The following is a 26,709-nucleotide window of genomic DNA, read 5'->3' on the forward strand; positions in this document are numbered from 1 at the left end:
TTCATTAAACAAGTTAATAATAGGAAAATGGAATCTTTTGGGGTCATCTTAAAATGAATTAATGATACCCTTCCTATACTGGGCTACATATTACTTCAATATGCCTCTACGATACAGGCTACAGCTCATCATCCTGGATTAATGACAAAACTGACTTGTAGGCACGAGACAATATTCCAAAGTAGATCTTTGTATTATAATCTATACAGTACTCCCCAATACCAAATCAGGAATACCATAAAACCAGCTTCTGGACTTTCCTTCTAAGTGACAGAAAAGAACATCAATGATTTCAGTCTAAGAAATTTCATTTTCAATCTAAGCAAATGGAGTACAGAACAATGATATTATCACCTTTCTCAATTACTAGTAATTTATGGATAACTAAGAACTGTCCTGAAAAAGTTGTTTATGATGAGTAGTAATAAAAGTCTGAACAAAAAAAATGGTAAAGTCAACAAATTACTGGTAAATAAAGGAATATAAATATATTGTCTTTATTAGCTATGTATTTACTTTTGGTTATTTGGTGGGTAGTTCTGATTTGTGGCATAAAAATATCATTTAAAGAAAATATTTACAATTTAACATTTTAGAAATACAAAATTATGTCTAAATATTCAATGGGTATAAAAAAACCTACTTAAATAAATTGTATGATATTCACTGAAAAGTTTTGTTTTACATACCTTGAATAGGAGTTTCTCCAAGCATTTCTCCCCTCTTAGATGCATTTAATTGATACCTGTTTTGTCTTGACATGTCACTTAATATTTTCCCAGTTGATTCTGATAGTGCTTGACATAAATGAGAATTATCAGAGGTTGCAATTACCACAGGTCTGAAATAATGGATTGGTCTGTAATCCTTTGGCAATTCAGGTGGTGGATAAATCTTTTAAAATAAGCAGAAAATGGAGGTTATAAACAACCATCACTACTACCACTACTACCACCACCAAACCACCTTATATTCTAGTTTTAATCCCAGGTAGCTAACATAAATATGAACATATTACATTTAACTTTTAAAACTATAATCACAAATCTACAGATTCATATTAGTTACAACTATTATGTTTATAAAAATGAAAGCATTTGTTAAAGAACCACAGACAACTCAACTATTCCCAACCCTTCAGTTTCTATAACTCCCTAGTCTCCACTAAATATATTGCTGGAATGCATTTACTATATAAAATGTACTAGGCTCTATAGGTTGTAGCAATCCCAAGTCCACTGCTAAGCTGTCTCAATGAAATCTGCAATTATTTGAAAGAGTTCAGTTAAATGATCTATAGAGGCAGCTGTGGCATATAACATATATCAATACTAAAATAGCTAAATTAAAATTTTAATTATTGTTCTGGCCATGTTTTAATTTTAAATTTTAATATCATGCTTTACTTTTTCATCTGAGGTATTTCCATATAAATAATTAAATTTTACATTCCAACTTTAAAATATAAATCTGAAATTCAGATATTTGTGATATTCAAAATTCTAAAAATTGACAGTTAATAATGCATTAATAAAGGCAAAATAAATTAACTGAAATGATTAATTTATAATTCAAAATTCTCAAAATAGACAGTTAATAATGCATTAATAAAGGCAAAATAAATTAACTGAAATGATTAATTTATAAAACAAATTCAAAAGAACAATAATTTTAAAATATTAATGATTCTTCTTTGCCTAAACACAGAAATAATCGTAAAGAGTCTACATTTATCCTACTTACCTTCCCACAAAATTTTAAACTATTTAGAAGCTGAACCATGTAAAATCTAAACTTTAAAAATAGCAAAGTTTTAAAACTATATAACCTACATAAGTAGTTGATCAAAGTAATCGTATTATCACCAATTGATAATTTTTTTTCCTGGTCCCGCTCCAGATAAAAGTTCCTAGCCAAAAAAAAAAAAAAAAAGATGCGTGCTATCTGAAGTGTAAAGAACTTTGAGACCTGAAGCTGACCTTAAAAGGTACTTAGGCCATACTAGTAGAGGTCTTCATGCAGAAGTCCAATTATAATGATCAGATAATGTTATAAAGGAAATTTGATTCATGCTTCAAGTAGGAAATTGAACTAGATGATCTCTGAGAACTGTTTCACTTCTAGTTATCTTCAGAATTCCTAGTTCTAGTAACCAATGAACATGCACACCAATGAGATAAAAATTCAGTGACTTATTAAAATCAATCACTTACTTTCTACCCAACTCCACTCGCCAGAAAAATTTAACTAAACTCACAAACCACTCATCACAAAAGCATAGCATTTCCTCTATATGATTTAAATCAAATCTTTTCATTTTTTTCTTTCATTGCAAAGAAAGCATGGAGAAGTTATGGTTTTCTTATGGATTGCAAATGTGATTTATTACCACCCACTGAAAAGCCTAACCACTTATATGAATAATAAGCATGAACAAAAACATTTACTAAAAGTTTACTATATGTAAAAAAATATACTAAGTGCTGGTTTTGAAAACATAAAAGACCGCAAGATGTTTACATTATAGTAGGAGACAACACATATAAGGAACAGGTGTTTTGCTTTGAGAAGTCTATAGGTGATCCTACAGTAACAGGGAATCATTGGAGCTTATTGAATAGGAAACTGATACAGTCAGACCTTTACCTTAAGAAAATCATTTTGGTAATAAGGTGTAGGATGCACTGGAGTGAAAAGAGAAACTTAAGAGTTGGAAGGCCAAATTGAAGACTATCACAACAGAGAGGTGATAAGGACCTAAAACAGTATGGTAGTTATATAAATAAGTGGAGAGAAAGTGACATATTTAAGAGATGTGGTAAAGGTAGAGTGGGCAACTGATAGGAGATGTGCAATGAATTAAGATGATTCCAAAGTTATAAACCTGGGTGAGGAGGTTAGTGGTACCCTTGAGGATAATATAGAAATTTGGAAGAGAGGTGATTTGAGAGAAAAGATAATGATTCTATACATGAGATACTGAGTTTGAGTTACCTACAGGTATCCTATTTAAAGTGTCCTAAAGAAAGCTGATGATGCAGCATAAATCTCAGGAAAAGATATATAGATCTAAGAATCAGTGACATACAGATGACAATTAAACCCATGGAAGCTGATATGGTCACGAAGTGAGAAAACCCAAGGAGGAAAAAAGAGAAAATTAAGAGCCTTTTGTTTACCCACAGTTAGCAAGAATGACATGGATGATAAATTAGCAAAAGAGATCAAGAAGAACTGATCACAGAGATAGAAGGAAAACTATACAGTATTGTGAATATAATTATTAATAGTGATTCCAGAATAATAATGGAACATTATCTTCCTCCTAGTGGAAACAGCTATATTCCTGATAGAAGAACTAAAGATTATATGTACCAGATGAGCCAAACCACTGTCATCGCCTCAACTACCACCTCCCCTTAGACACTGGAGGAAGCAACTCAGGACTGGACACAAGAGCCCCAAAACTACCTGGGGCTCCCTGACTACCAACCTTTCTTCCAGTCTGGCTTCTACAGATGTCACCCAGAGTGAAGAACTCTTCTGGTTATGCAAGCTGTCAGATGCCTCTGCAAGTACTACATAGTTACTATAGACCAAGGAAAGAAAGAAGTCACTGGCATGGTCAAAAGGGTTAACATCAGAGAGGGATATGATTTTATCAATGGAATAACACCAAAGAAGCCAGACCAATGGGCTTTCCTATCTATCCTGCAACTGAACCTTCCTATATAGATAGTCCTTCCATACTAGAATCTGATCTCCTTGATTTTAGATGTTAATATTTTGAAATATGGGTACAGGGTCATACATGTTGCATCAATAACAAATGCTATATTAAATGGTTTTAACTACTTCTGTTCTTGTTGGCTATGTAAGAGAAGGTACTACGAAAAGAATGATAAAGTAACTGCTGTAAAAGACAATATGAATCACTAAAACATTTCTTAAGAGTCAGTTTTATTCTGGGGAGGATGTCATTTGGTACTTTCCTTGTCTAGCATCTTCCAAATCTCTTCTTGAAAGTATCTATTATTTGCAGTTTCATGTGTAATCATCTTTTTTTTTTTTCTTATTCTTCTATTATGGAATAAAATAAAGTAAAAAAAATTTATGATATGTAGCAATCGACAACCTTTGGGTTCCTTCATTTTTGAATGCTAAACTCTATTTTACAATATATTTATCACCTCTCTCCTCTTAAGACTACCTTCACACTCCATTCTACTACTAGGAAGATATAGCATTTAACTGAAGCTCTCCAACTCATTTGTCTACCCACCAAATAATTAAAGAGTAGCTGCTAAGTTTAAAAGCTAAGAGAAGAATCTTATTCAGGGTTGGCCAGGAAATAAGCCAGTATTCTTTCTTCAGACACCTGCTTCATGGCTGGAAGGATACTAAGAATGTCTGAGTTTATACAAAGCCCTTTTCACTTCCTGCTAGAATGATGGAAAGTCCCTTTATTTCTCTGAAACTCACTTTCTTTATACTGATAAAATGGGGATAATACCTATAAGAGGAACCCTATCCTGCTTATTCAGTTATAAGAGAATTAAATGAGATATATAAGTAATTACTACTATTATGTTGCCCCCCAAATTAAATCAAAATAAAGCTCTGATTTCTAAAATATTTTTCTTTGAACGAAAAGTACCATCACAGCACAGGAGAGAGTGGACTTTGGGCTCAAATCCTGTCTCTGATACTTATTTCCTGTGTGACTCTGGGGAAATAATTTAATCTCTCAACACTAGGCAACTCCTTAAGACTATAAATTAGTCACCTGGAGCTACTCATATCAATGAAATCATAGATCCTGTCCCCATCCCTTTTCTTTCAATAGCATGAAGCAACCAAATTAAGTAACATTTTAAAACTTGAGTTTCTATTAAAAGGCAGCTTTTAATTATAAAGGCAGACAATTGCTTTAATTATGAAGAATGTCTGTGGTTTACTGACTAATTATAATACAGGATGTAATTTCACTAAATGATGATGCATTAATTTATTATAAAATTAAATTTGAACCTACTATTTTCTGAAAATGTGAGATTTGAGGATTTTTCCAACGTTTTTCCAACAACCTCCCCCTAGAGTCTAAATCAAGGGTCTAAGAACTAAACTGTTTTAACATTTTTCAAAAGTTTTATTATATTTAAAGTAAAAAATGCTTTATTATATTTTAAAATGTAAAAATCATTCTTAGCTTACTCAGTATTACAAAAATAGGCAGCCTTACAAAAAGAAACAGCAGGTCTTTGCCTGAGAGTTACAGTGTGCCTACCCTTGATCCACATTATAACATTACAAATTTTAAAAGAAAAAATTATAGAAAAACTTTTTTGCTTACTTCCTTAGAAGATAAAGGTTTAGATGCCAAGGAAAAACCATCCAAAATTTTGCCAACATAACGGATATCTTTTTCTGATTCTGAAAAGGAAATGTTATTAATTTTAGAGATAAGCTGTACAATAGTATACCTTTCATTCAAATTATGCATCATTTTAAAACAAGACAAAGATTTGTACAATATTGAAAGTTATAAAAGAAGTAGAGCATAAATTCATACCTCACACCTTTGTTGACTCAGTGCCTGTGTGGCACACCCTATACCACCTTAACTTAAATATACTATTCAGGAGATAGGTCTTATGTTTCTACACAGACAAAAGGTCAACCAAAACAATGACATGTTAAAATGTAAAATATTTAGTTTATAAAGTATAATGTTCCTAAGTAAATAACCACCTAAAAATATGCTCTAAGTAAATCTCTACAATCAAGAGTACAAGAGTTGATTTAAAAAAAAAAAAAACAGAATAATTATCACTTTGACAGGCAAGACTAAAAATAGGATAAATAAAACAAACTATATGTACTACCTGAGTTTCCTAGCAACTAATGAAAGAATGTAATTAAATCAAAAGTTCCTGCAAGCTAAGCATAGAAAAGAATAAAAGGTACTTTACTTTCTCAAAGGAAATTCTAACAAAACAATAATGAAAAATTTAGTTATATTCTGATTAGAAAGCAGTATAAACACTTCAAACATTTATAAGTGAATGTTCACAGAATCATAGATTTAGAATTAGAAAGAGCTTAAAGGGATATTTAATTCAACTCTTCTGTTGTCCATATGAAAAAACTGAAGCCCAAAGATCCCAACAAGATCTACAGATAAATTTCAGAGTTGAAAAAATGGTATTTGTTAAAACTTAAAATATCAGGTTCATAAAGTATTAGGTTCCTAAGTAAATAAGCACCGAAAAATATACTGAGTAAAACATGCTCTAACTAAATCTCTACAATTAAGAAACAAGACTTGATTTTTTTTAAAAAATCATTTTAATTAATCTTTGGTTTCCGTTGTCATTTATGTGTTTTGGTTTTATACAATTAAAAACAATACTCTGAAAAGGGGGCCATAGGCTTCCCTAGACTGCCAATGGAATACATGATGCAAAATAGATTAAGTAGTCCTGTTATAAAATAACCTTTCACAGCACCAGCCCTGAAGTCAAGAGGAACTGAGTTCAAATCTGATCTCAGGCACTTAACACCTCTAACTGTGTGATCCTGGGCAAGTCACTTAACCCCAATTGCCTCTGGGGGAGAGAGGGAATGCGCGCACGCGCACGCACACATGCACACACACACACATCTTTTTTCATTCAGTGGTTAAGACTACAAATTAAAAACTACATAAATTTGTTATTTTCTACAAATTATTTCAAAAATCTCCATAAGACAGTCAAGTTTATTCAAAAGAAGCAGAAGATATTTATTAGAATGAATGATTTCTAAGTTTTCTCCTAACTCTAAGAATCTAAGATTCTACAACAGGCATGGCCTCTCAGGTTCTTGGGGTTATCTGACTCCTGAATATGAAAGCAGAAAATTGATAAAAGGGCTTTGGCCTCAAATACTCAGAAATGAAATTAGAAGATGTTAAGATCTTCCTACAAGAATATAGTTTCCCAGGGGCAGTTAGTTGGTGTAGTGGATAGAACACCAGCCCTGAAGTCAGGAAGACCCGAGTTCAAATCTGGCCTCAGACACTTTAACACTTCCTAGCTGTGTCACTCTGGACAAGTCACTTAGCCCCAATTGCCTCAGCAAAAAAAAAAAAAAAAAAAAGCTATATTTTCCTCTTTCTTATTGTTCCTTAGCCAATTACTCCTAATTAACTATTCTTTCTCACAAATTCTGGATAAACCATACTAGAATTAACTTTTTTCCCTTTCAACAGAAACCATTTAAAAAATCTGGAACAAAGATCTTGGGAGCATATGTTTAAAAAAGAAGAACTTTAAACATCTTCAAAATCAAGTGCTTTTTTGCTGTTAGTGACTTATATTTACTTCCCATTTTCCTTGTCTAATTATGCCAGATATTATTCAGGTATTTGATTCTAACTGGTGACCTTCCATACCAATATATATTCAGGATTACTCACTTGGTTCCAGATCTCTTGCATTCATTTATCTCAATCCCTGACTCTTCTCATGTCTTTCTCCTATTCTGCCTTTAGTTCTTCCATTCTCATACTAATTCTTTTATTTCCAATTCCTCATTCTTTTACCACCTATAATTACAATCCTGACTTTTGATTTCCAAACTACATTTTCTATTTATGACTAATAAAAGAATTATGATTTTCCTTACTTGGATACAAAATATCTATACTAAAGTTGTTCTCTTAACAATTACCTTTCCTGTTTTTATACTGCTTAGGTGCTGTCCAACCATAGAGTCCATCCCCAGGTTCCTCATCCTTCAAAACGGTATCATATTTAGATAATGCTTCTGTTGCATAGATATCATCATCTTCTTCTTCCAAAGCGCCTACACCAAAAGCCTAGGAAAAAAAAAGATTTAAAGTTAAATGAATATAAGTATGACACACACTTAAATTGAAAGATGAAATGTAACTTTAAATATTCAATTGCAGATACTTTACTATCCCTTGTTTTACCAAATAAGGGACTTCATTGAGTCATTCTCTCCCTCTCTTCCCTTCCCTCTCCCATTGTCTCTCTCTCTCTCTTTGTCTCTCCCCTTCTTTCTCTGTCTCTCTCCCTCCCTCTCTCTTTCCCCCCTTTCTTTTTTTCTCTCTCTCTCTTTCCCCAAACTTCTAACAAACTATGAATCAGTTGTCAAAGGCAAAAGGAGGAACACAAAATACACCATCCACAGTTAGAACTTTCAATTCAGAGCCTGAAAGGCACTCCCTATTCAGTATTAAAAAAGTGATTTTACATGGAAGCTTGGGTAAAAGAGAGTTAAGATATGAAGAACTAAAAGGGCCTAAATTAAGACATTTTTCCTATCCTTCACAAGGTCAGTCATGACTGTATGAAACAGAATCCCATGCTAACAGTGACCTTTCACATCATCAGATGACGGATTACAACCCTTAACCCAGGCACATCTAAAATTATGAAATGGTTCTGAAATTGTGAAGGATGCAACTGTTACTAACCTACCAGCATAAATTTACTATCATCACTTTGGTATCTGCTATCGCCAAGACCCTGGATAGCTCACAGCATAACTTAAAACACAAAACTTCCATATGATACAAAGGAGTATGGGTACAGAAACACAGAGAAACACACCTGGGAACCCTAAACTCCCGCAGCTGTATTGCCCTGCTGTTAAAAAAAAAAGTCTCATCATACTTTCTTCCCATGTCTTTTCAAGGATCATAAGCTCAGCAGCCCCAGCATATTGAGCCAGCTTAGAAGACAAGCCCTGCTTCTCCTGCTGGGTGTAGATAGTCCCAAAATGAAAAGAATCTGATGTCCTCTATTAAGTCACTGTTGCCTTGCTTTTTCCATCTCAGAACAACTATTCTGTGCCTTCCTAATTGTTCTAACACCCAGATTAGAGAAAAGGTAAGTGCAAGAAAAATACCCATCTCGCTAATAATTATACATTAAGGAGATGGAGGGAAAAAGGTATAGAAGAGTACTGTCTACTATCTAAAGACATATAAAATATATGGGGTTGTTGAAAAACTTGTCAAAATCTCTGACTAGGGTTGAGAAGACTTGTGAGTGGCAATGGCAGATTGCTTTTACAGGAAATAACTTGACCCCCCTCCTTTTAGTATGAGTACTTCTATTTTATTTTTTTATTTTATAAATAAGGAAGCTGAAATAACCATACATTGCATCCAAATTTGTTTTGACTTTGACAACAGAGCTGTTCTTTTATGACGATCAACCCTGTCTAAGGCATTTTATAATCTCATTTATATGCTACATGTCAATAAACATTACAGTGAGAATAAGATCAATTCTTTTTTCAATTTTTTAAATTTAGATTTCTCAACAAAAGTAAGTATAATGAAGCAGTCATTTCCAGTAAGCACATATATGTTAAGTACATTAAAGGAAAGTATATGCATTTGCAGTAACTCAATATTTATAAACTAGTAAAGCTTTAACCTGTCCTGAAATTCCAAGTTTTCTTCCTTTATTTGGTCTAATGCTTCCAAGAAGATTGCTGGTTCCCTCAGCTACATCACTGAAAAGATTAAAGTGCTCCTCTGAAATTCCAAATAATGCTTTCTGTGGATCTAGACCTTTATAGGCAAGTCCATGAACGTTGTCTTTAGGAGTAAAATCCACTGGAGTTATGTCTTTAGGTGCAAAGGTCACATTATCTGGCAGGTAGTCATCATCATAATCATCCTGCAAAAAATATTTTAAGAAATAAGATGAATCAATATATAGTAAACTTGAGATTACTTATAGATAAAATAATTCTAAAAACTTTTAAGTGTTTTACTAAATGACATCAAATCTAAGACAAATGATTAAGTAATCATGCTTAAAATAGTAAACACTGCATACTATGGTGCAGAGTACAAAGAATATAAAACTATTATTATTACTATTATTGATAACCTAATTCACTTCATCTTATTAATGAAGATATCAATACATATATATCTCTTTAATATTTACAAAATACTTTCCTTAGAAACATTAAGTGGCTTGTCCAGGATTATATAGGTATTAGGTTATACAGGCATCACCTCCCTGAGGACAAACAATAATTTTTGTGAGGAGGAAAAGCTGCTTCTCCAACTCTACAATTAGTAGAGTAATTGGCCCTACTAGAGAGCCAATTGGAATGGATCAGTTGAACAATACAATTTCTTTTCTTTTCCTTTTTCTTTCCTTTTCCTTCCCTCCATCCACATAGGGTATCATACCCTTTCATTCAGGCATTCTTTCCAAAAGAATATAAATTTTGATCACTAAAACCTCAAAAGATATCTTGGCATTTACAGGCTAGAACCATGCCTTAAACTCAAATCCCTCTGGCTCTCATTGACTGGCCAACACTAAGCCTCAGGCCAACCCCTTCTTGGGCATTGTTTGGGCCCAGATCCCGGATCACATAGTCAATTCAGTGGGGAACCAGGATTTGAACCCAAGTTTCATAAAGACTCTAAATCTAACATTACTTCTACTTGATTATGATGCCTCTAATATATGACAGACCTTGGTCTTAAAGATTTTATATTCTTAACTTAGTATATTAGATTGTAAGATAATTGCTTTTTGAGAATTTGAAATAACCATCTGAATGTTCAACATAATGGAATTTTGCTCTACTTCAAACTGCTTGAAATAATTGGATTCTTTAATTGAAAGTCTTTTTACATCCTTAGATATGTGGCTGTAATGGAATTGGCTGGCATCAGCCTAGAAGATCGTTCAGATCTTCTTTTCCTTTTCACTAAAAATTCCAAGATTCTTGGAAATAAAATACTCAAAGTTCTCAAATACTAATAAGAAAGTGTTCTGGAACACAAATTAGAATCAACATTTAATAGCTCAAGAAAAGTTGCACATTAATCTGGCAAGGATATGCTAAATGGATTAAAAGGATATAAGAGGTGAAACCAATTAGCATTCTAAATATCAGATGATCCAGGTATTTGGAATGTAAAGGAAGACAGATTTATAGGAAGAAACAAGAGAATTTGGTGACTGACTAGTTATGAAACGAGAGAGAGAGGAGCTGAAGATTACTCCAAGATTTCAAACTTGCCTAAATCTTAGATGCCTAAGGTAATGTCACTAACAGTAACAGGAGAAACAGTCAACTTAGGAATTGGCCAAGGAAAGAAAAGAGATGGTGAATTTAAATGCTGAATTTGAAGTCCCAGCAGAACACTTAAGTCAAACTATCTAAGTACTAGAAACACGAGACTTAAACGTTTTTTATCTTGTTCTATACTCTCTCACAATGCTATTTCCTTTTCCCTAGGACTCTCAATATAAATTACTTTTACCTTGAGCTCTGACTTCTGGCCTCACCCCTAATCCCACATTTCCGAATGCCCCACTAAGCTTTTTCACATGGATGCCCTGCTAGCCTCTCAAATTCACCACACATACTAGTAAGCTTATTATATTCTATCTACTCCCTCCTCCAAAACAGTTCCTCTTCTAACTTTCCTAAACTTCAAATGGCACAATTATCTTAGTTACCTGAGCTTGAAACCTCAGTTATATTTATTTGCTTCCTTCTTTTCAAAGTCCCCTCCCTTTCCTATTTAATCACTAAAACATATATGTTATTTCTTCTGGATTTTCCCAAATCAGCTATCAACCTAGATGAGATTCTTGTTACTTCATACAAGACAATTGCAAGAGCTTTCTAAATGGATTATTATGCTGTTACCAGGTTCTTTTCTCTCTTAAACATTTAGTGCAATATTGCTCAATTAATCTTCCTCTATCAAAATTTTAAATATAATATTATTCTGCTGAGGAAACCTTTAATGGCTCCCTTCCTATGATATAAATTCCAAATTAATAAGTCTGGTATTCAAAACTCTGTGACAAAGTCCTAATTAGCCTTTCTGGCTTGATCTTCTCCCAAATATATATTGTTCATTTCCATCCCATGTCTTTGTTTTGATTTTATTGTCTATAATCAAAGAGCTACACCCAATTTTACTATTTATTGAAATTCTTTGGACCCTTTAAGGTCCAGTAAATGCCACATATTTTATTATGCTTTTCCTGATCATCCCAAAGTTGAGTCTCCCTGCTCCCTGTACTCCAAAAGCATTTGGGCTATACAAGAATGAAGGCATTTATCATACACTGCCTTGTAGGACTGATATTCCTATGTGTTATGTTTTAACCTCCTTTGTTAAGCTATTAATTCCTTGACAACAAAGACTCTCTCTACAACCTATGTAGCACTCAAAGGATAGTGCCCAGCACAAAATAAAGACTTAAAAAGGTGTTGATAAAACACATAAATGAACTTTAGCACAAGAACTCTGCTCTCTATTTTGGTCACACAGCAATGTATTTTTCTTATCTGCTGTTTCCCAAATCTAATCCAAAGAGCTAAATTTGTTAGATAAAGTCACATATAATTAATGTGTCAACTTATACAATAATTATTACAACCATCTTTCATCACTAAAGACAAAATTTTTAAGTGGTTACTAAAAAAATGCTAAGTATCTCTTTTCTATTTTGAAAATTACAATGAGAACAGAATATTAATCAATCCATACAATACCTCTGATCCTTCAGAACCAGTAGGGGGTAAAGCGCAACCATATATTTTTACTCCAGGAACTATAAAAGACATTTGAAAATAGTTAGTCACATAACATTAAAAGAGGCTAACTAAATTAACAGTAATCATTATTTAATAATTTAATAATCATTATTCAGCATATTTTAAAAAGAATTCATTATTAATACTCTCTCTGAAAGGCACATGATAAATTCTGATCAGCTATACAAGAATTGAGTATACATTTCAAGGAGATTAAAAACAGAAAGATCCCATACACACCAAAAAATTAAAAGCAGCACTTGTGTGGTAACAAACAACTAGAAACAAAATAGATGTCTACTGACTGAATGGCTAAACAAACTGTGGCAAACCAAAATACTAAACTGGGGCTTTGGAAAGAGTGCCTATAAAGAATTCAGAGCATGTAAAGACTTATATTACTGATACCAAGGAAGTAAACTACAAGGAGATAATATTCATGACTGTAAAATGTAAATGACAGAAAAAAGTGAATAATTTGGGATTATAATGATGACATTTAGTTTCAAGAGACCAGTTAAGAAAATGCACCTCTTTCTCTTCATTGAAAAAGTAGGAAACTATAAGTACAGAATGTTCTATATACTATCAGACATAATATACATTCTTTAGCTTTTTTTCTTCTCTTTTTAAATGTTATATGGAATGACTCATAGAGTCATTTATAATGGTACAGATATATTTGACAGGGGAAACGGATACATTTGCATTTGAATGTGATAGAAACAAACTGCATCAATAAAATTAAAGTAAAATGAACAAAATCAAATTTTAAAAACCCAGATAGGAAATGTATGATAGCCTCTCCAAAAAAAGGAATGGCATATTCACAAAAATATATATGGCAGCATTTTATCTATTGACTGAAAGATGTACATGTGACATGTACATAATAGAACATTATATTACTATAAGAAACAACAAATATGAGAAAAAAACAAAAACAAAAACTTGGGAAGGCCCATATAAACTGATGCAGAACTAAATAAACAAAACAAAAAAAGCCACCTATACAAATAGCCGCAATATTACAGTGGAAAACACTGAAAAATATCAGTGAACCATCTTGACTTCAGAAGATTGATAGTGAACCATGCTACCATCTTTCCAGTAAAGAAAAGATCAGAACAAAATACACAATTTCAAAGCTAGTACTTGTGTTGGGATTTATTTTGCCTGACAACAGCCTTCTGTTAAAAGGGAAGATAATATTGGGAATTTAAAATAATGCAAAAATCATCAATAAAATGCTTATTTTAAAAAATGAAAAAGTAGAGTGAATACAACAATAGACTGTATAAGAAGGAAAAGGTCCATAGATTATATAACTTGCATAATGTGATTAATGGGATTGTTGATGCCTCATTGCCTGTTGCTAGAACAAGAAGCAAAAATTCACAGTTATCTAAACTTTAGAGTTTACAAAATGTTCCTTTTATAAAAGCCCTGTGAGACAGGCAGATAATAATACAAAGATTATCACCATCCTTTTACAGATTAGGACTCTTAAAGCCAGAAAGATTAAGTGACATATCCTGGGTCACAAAGCAAGTTAGTATCAAATGGGATTTGAAACAATATATCTCTTGACACTGCCATTCATTCAGTCAACATTCACTAAGCACCATATGCAATGCTAGGTGCTAGTCACACAAAGACAAAAAAAAAAAAAAAAAAAAAAATGACCCAGTCCCTCAAGGATCACCAAAATCAAAGAATTTAACACAAACACTTAAGTAAAAGAGAAGGTAAGAAATAATAATGGTAAAGAATGCAGAAAAAGTACTCTCTTCCCATGATCTCAAGTCACATTAGAGTTTCTATAGTAGTGGAAAGGATGAATTCCTCCCTCAAGTATTTACTAAGCAGATAATATGTCCCTAATACTTTTGCTAAGTATTATGGAGGAAGCAATGTTTAAGGAATGGTTTCAGCCATTAAGAAATATTTAACCTAATTAGAAAAACCAAACTAATCCATCAAATGATTAGAAATTAGTAGAGCTCTTCCTTCCCTTCATTACAAGGGGGAGGAGAGGAGGGAAAGGGATTGAAAGGCGGCACAATTATATATGATGTTGATTTTTAATTTTTTTTTAAATTTCTTAAAAGGGAAGATTTACAGAGCAGAGGAGAAGGAAATAATACTTGGAAATCAATTTAATGTGAAATACAAGGTAGCAATAAAAAATAGGTAAATTTAATGGTCTTAAATTTTGTATGAGTAGACTTATAGTATGGAATGATGAAGAATTCAGTGAAACATGAATAAAATTATAAAGCAATGCAGAGTATAAAAAAAAGCAGAGCCAATATTCAAGGGCAGCTAAGTAGCCCAGTAGACACAGTACCAGTCCTAAAGTCAGGAGGACTTCAGTTCAAATCTGACCTCTAACACTTACTAAATGTGTGACCCTGGAAAAGCCACTTACTCCTGACTGCCTAGAAAAACAAACAAAAAAGGAGCAATATTCACAATAACTATGACAATGTAAATGAAAACTACACTAAATGGCAACAAAGCTCAGATCAAATATACCAATATAATATGAAGGGATAATATCTTTTTTTAAATGATGAAATTAAGAGGTGAGAGAGGAATGTATGGGAGAAAGGAAAGGAAGAAGTGAAATGGTACAAATTATCTGCCATAAAAAAACAGAGGTAAGAAAACTTTTATAGTGGAGAGGAAGAGGGGGAGAAAAGAAGGAATGAATGAATCTTACTCATCAGAATTAGCTCAAAGGGGAAATAAAACACATTCAATATGGGTATAGAAATCTATCTTACCCTGCAGGAAAACAGAAGGGAAATGGCACATGGAAATGGGGAAGGGGATTAAAGAGCATATTGGGAGAGAGAGTGAACAATATCAAAACACTTTTGAGGAGGAACACAGTGAAAGAAGAGAGAGAAAATAAATGGGAGGAAAATACAATTAGCAATAGTAATTGTAAAGTAAAAATTTTTGCAGCAAATTTCCATGATCAGGTCTCTTCATCTTATCTGAAACTGAGTCAAATTTATAAAAAATAAGAGCCTTGCCCAAATTGATAAATGATCAAAAGATATGATCTGTGCCAATTGGCTATAAATTTGTGCATGTTTTTTGATCTAACAACACCATTATTAGGCATGAATAGCAAAAGAGATTGGGGGAGAGAGGAAAATTATATATATGTACAAAAAATATTCATAGCAGCTTTCTTCTCAAGGCAAAAAAATTGGAAATTGTGGGGAAGACTTTCATTTGGAGAATGACTCAATAAACTGTGGTATGTGTTTGAGATGGAATATTACTGTTCTCTGAGAAATGAGCAGAATGCTCTCAGAAAGGAAAAAAAAACCCTCGAAAGTGCTCCATGAACTCTAGAAAGGTGAAATTTACAGTATACAAAATAATAGCAATGTTTTGGAATGAGCAGCTTTTAAATGACTTTGCTATTCTCAGTAGTACAATCAATCAATCATGACTAGTATGAAGTCCTGTCCATACCCAGAAAAAGAATTGATTGTGTCTGAATACAGATTGAAGCTCTTTCTTTTTAACTTAATTTTTCTTGAGGGTGGGGGATCTATGATTTCTTTCATAACTTGACTTTATTGAAATGTTTTCCATAATTTCACATGTGGTTTCTTAATTAAGGGTGGGGATAAAGAAGAGTAGAACTAGAACTCAAAAATTTTAAAAACAAATGTAAAAAAATGTTTTAAATGTAACTGGGAAAAATATTTTTAAATAAATAAAATTAAAATTTTTTTAAAAGGAGAAGCCAAATTACTGGGAATTAAGTGAATAAGTAGCACAGTGGATGGAGCAGCAGGCCTAAAGTCAGAAAGACATGAGTTCAAATATGGCCTCAGAGACTTACTATGTGACCCTGGGCAGGTCAATTAACCCTCTATGCCTCAATTTCCTTATTTGTAAAATGAGTTGGAAAAAGAAATAGCAAACCACTCCGTTATCTTTGTCAAGAAAACCATAAATGGAGTCACAAAGAAGTGAACATGATTAAAATGACTGAACAAAAATGAATGAGTAAATAGGAAATTGAACTAATAGGCATAATAATAGGTTTTTTTTTCCTTTCTGAGAGCATTCTGCTCATTTCTCAGAGAACAGTAATATTCCATCTCAAACACATACCACAGTTTATTGAGTCATTCTCCAAATGAAAGTCTTCCCCACAATTTCCAATTTTTTTGCCTTGAGAAGAAAGCTGCTATGAATATTTTTTGTACATATATATAATTTTCCTCTCTCCCCCAATCTCTTTTGCTATTCATGCCTAATAATGGTGTTGTTAGATCAAAAAACACGCACAAATTCTTTTTATAAAGAAGTAAAAGGAAGTAGAAAGATTAGATCATTTTCAAAAAAAAAAGCTAAGGAAAAGCCAAACATTTCTGAAGGCAAAAATTAACAATAAATTCAAATTCTGAAATTCCCTATATTCCATGGCAAAAGAAATTGTAAAGATTCTCATAAACATACAAATTAAGATTCCAGGAGAGAAGAAAAATTTGGGATCCATGGTTTAGTAGGAGCATTTGTTTTATAAAGAAGACAAAACAATTTATCCCTTGAAAACTAGAGATAAAGACCAAGAGAATAATTGTATAGCCAGAGAGACATTGAGGTGAAGAATAGGACTAATAAGAATGGTTTCAATTGTTCTCTATAAAAGGGTTATAAAGTTATCCCCTGAGAATAAGGGTATGAGAGAAATAGAAGAAAAGTAAATGATCTAGGAAGTCTGAGAGCAAGCCTGTCAATAGGAGATGAATGAAAGAGACTAAAGAACAGCAGTGGGAGTAACTAGGTAGTGCAGTGGATAGAGCACCAGCCCTGAAATCAGGAGGATCTAAATTCTGGCCTCAGACACTTAACACTTCCTAAGCTATGTGACCCTGGGCAAGTCACCTAACCCCAATTGCCTCAGCAAACAAAAAAAGAACAGCAGTGAGCAACAGACCCAAATCTGGAAGCATGAATTTCTAGTGAGTTACTTCTGCATGGTTTTATCTTCTTCCAATAACATTCTGTGGGTGCAGGATAGAAGGAGAGACAGTGGAGGTGATCCAGGACTGAGAACTGTTGTGTAGCAGATACTTGGGAAATGGATGATAACCCTTAAGAGTTAGTCTGTGACTATAATACAGTAAGTAGACTACAAAGAGTCAGAAGCTCAGCCTCATTTGTTATTTCCCCTACACATTCTGAAGTGATTAGGCTTTTGAAGCATACTGGAGACTTGAATGGCTTACTATTGAAGGCTCCATGTTAAACATACACACCAGATTTTTGCCTACGTGGTTTTCTCTTTACTCGAGGACCAATTCCTTGTCCTTCTCGCCAACCCATTTTTCGTAACAATTCAAAACCGATGGATAATCTAAAAGGAAATAAATATTTAATAGTAACTTAAACATAGAAATTCTTTAGACAAAATACAAAAAAATCATAAAGGTAGAAATGCAACAATAAGAAGCAAATATTAAATGAAAAATTCTACTCACTTTGCTGGTGCTATTAGGTCATCTAGTATAGTTGCTCCAGGAATAGGTGCTGCAACAGCAGCCAACTGCCTGGCTTTTTCTCTAATTCTATCTTTGGTTTTAGAAGCAAAATCATCTGTGGTAACAATAGCCTTAGGTGCAATCCCAAATTCACTAAGATCCTTTTAAAAAACAAAAAAAGTTTTAGTACTGAACCACAAAACACACTTAAGCTCTAAAAAATAATGGAGTTTCAAGATGAAATTCAAGAACTAAAAACAGTTTGAGATGCAAAAACTCACATATACAGCAGTATGAACACATACACCTATAAAGCAAGTCTCACAGACACCAACAGACACTAGCTTATTTACTTTAAAGTTCTTGAAAAGAAAGAGTATATTATTTTGAACCATACAGAATCTAACACAGAGTACACATTTAATTAAGGCTAGTTAGCAATTATAGTTTTGTAAACCTACCTCTTCGTCCATAAAATCTTCTGGACCAAGAACAGCTTTATCTGCTCTGTTTTGTCTTGAAGATATAAAGGTAGAGGGTGTCCATCCTTGAAAAAGAAAAGTTAAAAATTTTAACTAGAAATTATATAAATTTAAGAGTCAAAGAGAAATACTAGTAGTAAATAACTTACAATTATGCAGCATCTTGCAAAAAGTATATCTCATAACATTCCTATAAGATAGATATTGTAACCATCATCAGCCCCATTTTCTAGACAGAGACATATTAAGGCTCATAAGTTAGGTCACAGAGTTATGTGACTTTCTTAAAGTCATAGTTATTAATGTTAAAAGTCAGGAGTCAAACCCACACCTTCCACTCCTTCCTCTAAAAAATCATGCCCCTTTAAATGAAGCCATTTCAGATAGGAACTGTAAATAAAGGAAAAAACTAGATTACTTCCAAAAATATGCTTACCATTCAAACACATTTTTTAAACTTCTATGGAAATAATAAAAACACTTAAAATAGAAGTTTAAAAACTGTTACACAGTATTCTCATGGCTGAATATGTAAGAACTTAAGTTGTATCCACAAGGAGAAAGGTCTTACCCTCTTTTGAGCCAACAGTATTGAAGTATCCAGCAGAGAAACCTCCACTAAAGGCTCCATGAAATCGTTTGTATCTTCCTTTTTCATCTCTAACTGTTTGATCTTGAATGGGAAGTGGTTTCTTTGGTCTTTCACCTATTTAAGACAGAAAGAAACACATAGAGACAGTAAAAGGAAAAATGAAGGAGGAGAAACAAAAATCATTCAAGGAAAATGTCTCTTCTCAAACAAAATAAGTCTAAATTCAGATAACAATTATATACCAATTTCAGATGATAAAAGTAACAAGTTATCTTTCCTAAAATTTTATCCCCCTTGAAATTCATTTGATCAAGCTTTTCTACTCTAGGAAGTAGAAGTTTAATATGTTTTAGAGAATATACATATTCTAGCAAAGTTAAATGTCAATCAAAAAACCATTAAGTACCTATTATGTACCATGTCATGTGCTAAGCTCTGGAAAATCTTTGTTTTATATTTTCCTCATCCTTTCTTTAGTGTGTGACTAAAATAGTAGGAAATGGGACTTTGGGGTTTTAACCACATTATTAAATTGAGAAGCAGGTTTGATAGTTAAACTTCCTTTCTGGCCTAGAAAAAGTTACATATCTTAATTGCTACAAAAGTTTGAAAATTAATTATTTTCCATACACTTTGAAGTTTAAAAGTACTGAGAGAAGATAACTACTTTACCTCCCAAAAATTTAGGGACAAGTTAGAGAAATGTAGCTAGATGAAGTTCTCTTAAGTTGTGATTTTTGTTTCAAACTAAACTTTGAAGAATACTTATTGTTTGAGAATTAATCTTAAACATAGAGACAATTGCTAAACTATCGTAGGATTGTTATAGGGATAGAATGAAGTACTAGCACTCATTAACCTTCCTTTTAGACGTTATCTTTGTTTTTCCACTTAAAATTGTCAAAGATGTAAAAAAGATGATGCTGTTAAATGCTGTATTCCACATGCCAGGAAATTTGAAAAACTCAACAATAGCCACTGGATTGAAAAAGATCAGTATATGTCCCAATTTTAAAGAAGGACAGAGTCAAAGAACATTTAAATCATCGAACAACTGAATTCTTTTCACCTGCCAGAAGGTTATGCTTAAGATTCTGCAAACTAGGCTTCAGCAAGATGAGAACTAAGAATTATCAGAAAAGCAGGATGGTTTTTCAAAATGGCAAAGAAACAAGAGATCAAATTGCCAACATATAGCAGATTATGGATAAAACAAGGGAATTCCAGAAAAATATCTACTTCTGCTTCATTAACTACACGATAGCCTCTGACTATGTGGATCACAACAAAATGTGGCACTTTCTCAAAGAGATGGAAATAACAGGTTGCATTACCTGTCTCTTGAGGAAACTGCATGTGGGTCAAGAAGCAGCAGTTAGAATGGAACATGGAACGGCTGATTAGTTTAAATTTGGAAAAAGAATATGGCAGCTGTATATTATTCACCTTATTAATTTAACTTACATGTCAAGCACATCATGTAAAATGTCAAACTAGATGAATCAAAAGCTGAAATTAAGGATGCCTAGAGAAATAACATCAATCTCAGATATGCAAATGATACAACTCTAATGAAAGAACAGAGTATAAAAGCTGGCTTGAAGCATAGTAGCAAAAACTAAGATTTTGGCTACTAGTCCCATCACTTCCTAGGAAAAAGAGGGAGAAGAAATGGAAGCAATGTCAGATTTTATATTCTTGGACTCACAGATCACTGAACATGGCAACTGCAATCATGAAATTAAAAGATGCTTGTTTCTAAGAAAAAAAGCTACAGCAAATCTTGGCAGCATTCTAAAAAGGAATGATGGTCAAAATAGTCAAAGCTATGATTTTTCCAGTAGTAATGTACAGCTATGAGAGTTGGACTTTAGGGAAAGCTGAGCACCACAGAATTGAGGTTTTCATGTTGCAGGGTTGGAATAGACTTTTGAGACTCCAACAAGGAGATCAAATCAGTCAACACTTAAAGAAATTAATTTAGGATATTCACTGGAAGATCAAATACTGAAGCTAAAGCTTAAAGACTTGTCACATAATGGGAAGACAGAACTCATGGGAAAGACCCTGATGTTGGGAAAAAATTGAAAGCAAAAGGAAAAAAGAGAGCAGGGAATGAGATAGACAAATACCATGATGGAAATAAAGAGCATGAGCTTAGACAGACTTCAAAAGAGTGGAGAATAGAAGGGTCGTGAAGAATACTACATGACTGAACAATGGTACTGCTGCTGCCACTACTACTACTACTACTACTACTACTACTACTATTACTATGACAACCTACTATATCTTCCCCCACTCCCCACCATGTGAGATGAGACTTTATCAATGAGTAAGAAATTATAATTATAGAATTTATTTTTATTCACATGTACAATTCAATTACCTATCAGACTAGCTAATATGACAAAAAAACAAAATAAATGCTGAAAGGGATGTGAGAAAACTGGGATACTAATGTACTGTTGGTGAAGCTGTGAAAGGACCCAACCAATCTGGAAAATAACTGGAACTATGTCCAAAAAGTTATAAAATTGTGTATACCCCTTTAATCCAAATAGGTCTGTATCCCTTTTTTAAAAAGGAAACGGATCTATTTGTACAAAAATATTTATAGCAGTTTTCTGTGGTGGTTAAGAACTAGAAATTGAGGGAATACCCATCAATCAGGGAATGGCTGAATAAGCTGTGGCATATGATTATAATGGAGTATCAGTGTGCTATAAAGAATAAAGAGCAGAATATCTTCAGAAAACATGAACTCATACAAAGTGAAGCGAGCAGAACCAGGAGAATATTATACACAGTAACAACACTGTATAATAAAGAACTATCAGTGACTTGGCTATTTTCGGCAACACAATGTTATCCAAGACAATCCTAAAGGACTCATGATGAAAAATGCTGTCTCCAAAACTGATGTCTGAATACAGATTGAAGCATACTATTTTTCATTTTCTTTTGCTTAAGTTTTCTTACACAATATGACTAATATGGAAATGTTTTACATTACAAAGGACTGCACATGTATAAACTATTCCCAATTGCTTACTGTTTCAAGAATGGGGGATGAGGCAGAGAGAATTTCAAACTCAAAACTTTTTAAAAATATCAAAAACACATGTGATTGGGGGGAAATAAAAAACATATATGTTGGAGGGCTTGGGGGCATTATTTAGTTCAATAAGTAGTCAAGGTATCTTATGTGATCAGTAATGATCTACCATTGTTATTTGGTAAGATCTTAATACATTGTCAGAGTTTGTAATCTGCTACTACTTTTAGTAGGAATTGTACTAGTAGTCGTGGTATTAGATAATTGTGGTGCTTTTAGTAGTCACTTTATATTTGCTGACTGAATGTCTCACCCCCTTGCTGAGATGAAATCCCTACAATCCGTTTTATCTCAATGTTTTGTATTACACGATTTAAATCAGTCGGAGCAATCAATGAATGGCTCAAAAGCCTGAAGCAGAGGTAGGGATGACCTCGAACTTAGGTTACTCCCACCACTAATGAATCTCAATGCAATTTTAAAATCTCGAAGGCTCTCGGAACAAACAACAACACAGTGCCAGAGTCGACGTGCACAAAGCTTCCGAGCCGCTGTGGGCTATTAAAACTTGGTGCTGCACGCCCTAAGATTCAAGGCAACTTTGGCAACACTGAAACACTGAAGTCCCAGATCAGTCTTCCGACGTGGGCACCATTCTGTTCTCGAACCCCACACGCTTGAAGGCGAGGGCCGGCCTGCCCTGGAGGCCTGACGAACGAGAGAGGGCCTTGCAGGGTCCCTTAGGCCCAGGCAGGGCGAAGCCCGCAGCTCTCAGAGGCACGGCCTCCTCCCCCCGCCAAGGATCCCCGGGCTTCCGGAAGAGACCCCGTCTCCCCCTCACCTCCCGCTCCAGGACTCCCTCTCTCTCTCTCTCTCTCTCTCTCTAAGGTGTAGGCTCTCCCTCTCTCGGGGTACCAAACCGTAAGAAGCCCATTCCCTGCTCCCTGCCCTTTCTCGATCGAAGATACTGAGCCCCACCCCAGCGCGAGCACCTTCTTCCAGGGGTTCAAGGCCGGTCCCATAGGTGACCAGATCGTCATCGCTGTCACTATCGCGGGCCGCCATGTTGCTCTCTCCTGACTCCGCCCTCCTACTCCCACCTACAGTGGCCGCTGAGGTCCAAAACTCTCATTTTCTCTACCGCTTTCCTTTTTGTTCTGTTTCTAGACGGTCAGTCCTGGAGCAGCTTCTCTACCCTGGAGGGGATTCTAAGACTTGAGTGTTTATCTCCTTGGAAGGCTGGGACTTTTGTGACTGGCAAGGAGGGACGTCTGACCGAAATCAATAGCAGATTTTTGGTCATTTTGAGGATCTTTGAGAAGTCAAAGTTGACCACGTGAACCTTAGTTTCTTCCTCCCCCAAAATTGCAAGGGATCAGACTAAGAGACTGGAAACCTAAATTCTATTCCTGGCTCTTCCACTTAACTAGCTTCATGCCTTTGGCAAATAGTCTTCAAACCAATAAACACTTATCTAGCGCTTACTTAGTACCAGTCATTTAACATTCATTAAGCTCCTGTTACTAGCATCTGAGGATAAAAAGAGAAGCAAAAAACAGTTCCTTCTCTGAAGGAGCTCAAAATCTAATGGTACTGTCAGGTATTGGACTTGCCCAGCCCCCAAAAGAAAAAGTGCTGCCCTGGTTTACATTTTATAAGGGTAGACAAGATGGAAGGTAAACATTTAGGTATAAGACAGGACTGCACATGTGACCTCATTGATAGAAGAATGAGGAAGGTTGGCATCTTCTTTCCAACTTATAGTTTTAGCAAATTTTAACCCAGAAAGAACATTAAGGGCATACAGTCAGGATGAGTGTATTGTGATTTTGGGGTCCCCAGACCTTGGAGCTTCTGTTCTAATGAGTCCTTGGTCTATGAATCTGCCTCAGGAAACCAAGCACTATCTATCTGAAGACCACCACTAATTCATTTGGAGATTACTTCATAATCCTACCCTTGAGCTATAGAATTAACCTATCTATGATTGAAAGCTGTATAAGTGCATCCCCTTGGTAGTGCTTCTTTACTGGATCCTACTTAGAATTTAGTCCTCTCAGTAAAGGGTTATACAGATAAGGCTAGTGATGAGGTTGGTTTATTATTAGAACTGAGAGGTCAGCTTTTGGTTGGGGCTGGGAGCAGAGAAATCCTCCTGTTAGGGAAATAGGTGAGAGATAAAGAGGGAGTAATGCTGAAAGAGAATGGTTAGCAGGCAGAGGGTTGCAGCCATGCCAAGGGGAGAGAGAAGTTCCTTAACATGATTAGGTCCTCAGCAAAGAATTGGGTTGAAGGAAGCTTGTTATATGAGCAGCTCTTGGTGGGGACAGTTTGAGCTGGAATCAGAATAGAGAATCTTGAATGAGTATCTCTGGGCTAATCTCCAGTTCAATAGTGTTGGACAGAAATGTCTATCTCCAGCTCAGGCTAAGTAGGAGTGGTCCTGGACTCAACTAGTCCCACCCAGATAACAGAACAAAACTACTTTATCTTGCTTCCCTGGGGAGGGTCCCTCAGGGGAAAGCTTCTCTGAGGGAGTTTCTCAAACTTTCTCCCCAAAGTGGGGGGAGGAGGGAGAGAAAGAGAGACAGAGAGACAGAGAGACAAAGAGAGAAAGACAGAGACAGAGAGAGAGAGAGAGAAAGAGAGAGAGAGAGAGAGTGTGAGTGAGTTTCAGGGCTCCTCTTGTCATAGCTACATAGAATCCCATTCAGGAAAGATTCATCTTAAGCTCCTGAAGCCTTCCCCAGATACCATCAAATACGAATGTTCTCTCTCCCTATCTACCTTAGATTTAACTATTTATTTGTATTTCATTCTCTTTATATTTCCTCTGTATGCACTTATATATGTATTTGTTTCCCATGTTAGAAAGTAACCCTTCAGAGTAAATTTTGTTTCATTCCTTTTCTCTGTATTCCCATGTCCTAGCTGTAGAAGGCCACAGATAATGGGGGAACTCTGGGTAAAATATAAGACCCTTCAGCCCAGAGCTCAGGGAGAAAGGGCAACTCCTAACAGCAAGGTATCATCAGTAAAGGAGTACAAAGCACAAAATACAAATCACAAGATTATATAGACCCTAACCATAACCCTCACCTTTTCTCCCATTGTCTTAGGGAGTCCAGGCTTCTGGAAACCTATCCAAGAAACAAAAAAATACTAGTAAATAATAAACTCTTTATCAATTAAGTATTTAACGTTAATTAGGAGGAGAAGAAAGGGCAGTTAGTTGGCATAGTGAATAGAACACCAATCCTGAAGTCAGGAAGACCTGAGTTCAAATTTGACCTCAGTTAAGTACATTTAACCCTAATTGCTTCAGAAAAAAAAAGGGGGGGGGGAGGGGGAAGGAACAGTAAGAAAATATTTATCCAAGATAATCGAACACCTGCAGCTGTTAACTGTTGCTCAACTTGTTATTGCAAAATCTTCAATCACAATTAAGGCATAGATCAAGGCAATATTCTTATTTGAGGTCTTTACTCAGTTTATCTCATTCCTGTCCAAGTCTTTGGGATTCCATTTGGGATTTTCTTGGCAAAGATACTGGAATGATTTGGGAAAACAGGATTAAGTGACTTGCCCAGGGTCATAGGTGTCTGAGGCTAGATTTGAACTCAGGAAGTCTTCCTGACTCCAGGAATAAGATTCTATTTACTTCACCACCTAGGTGTCTCCAAAATCTTGATAATAAACAATTTTCAAATTTTGGTAAATCTGTACTAACTGCAAAATACACCCCGAAGGATGAGTTTTTTGTTATTGCTTTGTTTTGTTAAGTAATACACAATGCTTAAATACTTTAAGGCATTTCTTCAAGGTGAATATTTTTTTCCATTAATATATTAGAATCCTTTTACACATGTAAGAAATAAAATATTTTACCAAGGACTCTATTGATTCACTGATAAATGCAGGAAAGATTTAATTTACACTCTTACAAGAATGGAAATACACCCACAGAAGCCAGGTCAAGCCTTTTTATGAGATTTAGTTAGCCCTACTTCTTTCTGCATCTTGATCCATCGGGATCTTTTCTAGATTACCATTGTGTGATATGTAACCCATCCAATAAATTTTAGAGATCTCTCAAGATGTAAGGAAAAAGTTTTATTTATTTCTCATGAGATGTGGGTATCACTCTTACAAAAGTATAGAACTGAAAGGTAAAAGTGAGGCCTCATGCATAAGCATCATAAGCAACATGTTCCCTGATGCAATATAACTCTGGCCCTTGCTGACTCATCCTCATGGGCTGAAAATATGTCCTTACATTCTAAGTATGAAAGCTATTTTTTTAAAACTATATTAGGAATATTTCAATTATTAAAAACAATCTGACACTGCCTGGGAAAAACGGTGCTAGATCATTGAAAAATGGGGAAAAGAAGGAATTTAAACAAAGACATGTCTCTGCTGACCCTGAGATATGTTCCCAAAATATAG

At 34.5% G+C, this 26,709-nt stretch overlaps 1 protein-coding gene across 2 annotated transcripts in view; it reads right to left on the bottom strand.

Annotated features, from left to right (window-relative positions):
• GPATCH1 (G-patch domain containing 1) overlaps positions 1–23,341 on the bottom strand; it is a 46,822-nt gene extending 23,481 nt beyond the window's left edge. For both annotated transcript variants that reach the window (XM_051979741.1, XM_051979740.1), the window contains exons 1-10: positions 23,253–23,341; positions 19,182–19,316; positions 18,590–18,675; positions 18,129–18,289; positions 17,907–18,004; positions 12,568–12,626; positions 9,456–9,701; positions 7,714–7,861; positions 5,354–5,433; positions 690–894 (exon numbers count right to left, since the gene is read on the bottom strand). In XM_051979741.1, coding sequence (XP_051835701.1) covers positions 690–894; positions 5,354–5,433; positions 7,714–7,861; positions 9,456–9,701; positions 12,568–12,626; positions 17,907–18,004; positions 18,129–18,289; positions 18,590–18,675; positions 19,182–19,316; positions 23,253–23,325 — 1,291 coding nt within the window. In that variant the 5' untranslated portion in view covers positions 23,326–23,341. The remainder of the gene's footprint in view (positions 1–689; positions 895–5,353; positions 5,434–7,713; positions 7,862–9,455; positions 9,702–12,567; positions 12,627–17,906; positions 18,005–18,128; positions 18,290–18,589; positions 18,676–19,181; positions 19,317–23,252) is intronic.
• Between the last annotated feature and the right edge of the window lie 3,368 nt (positions 23,342–26,709).

This window comes from Antechinus flavipes, chromosome 2, assembly GCF_016432865.1.
Source record: "Antechinus flavipes isolate AdamAnt ecotype Samford, QLD, Australia chromosome 2, AdamAnt_v2, whole genome shotgun sequence".
In the NCBI taxonomy this organism is placed as follows: Eukaryota; Metazoa; Chordata; class Mammalia; order Dasyuromorphia; family Dasyuridae; genus Antechinus; species Antechinus flavipes.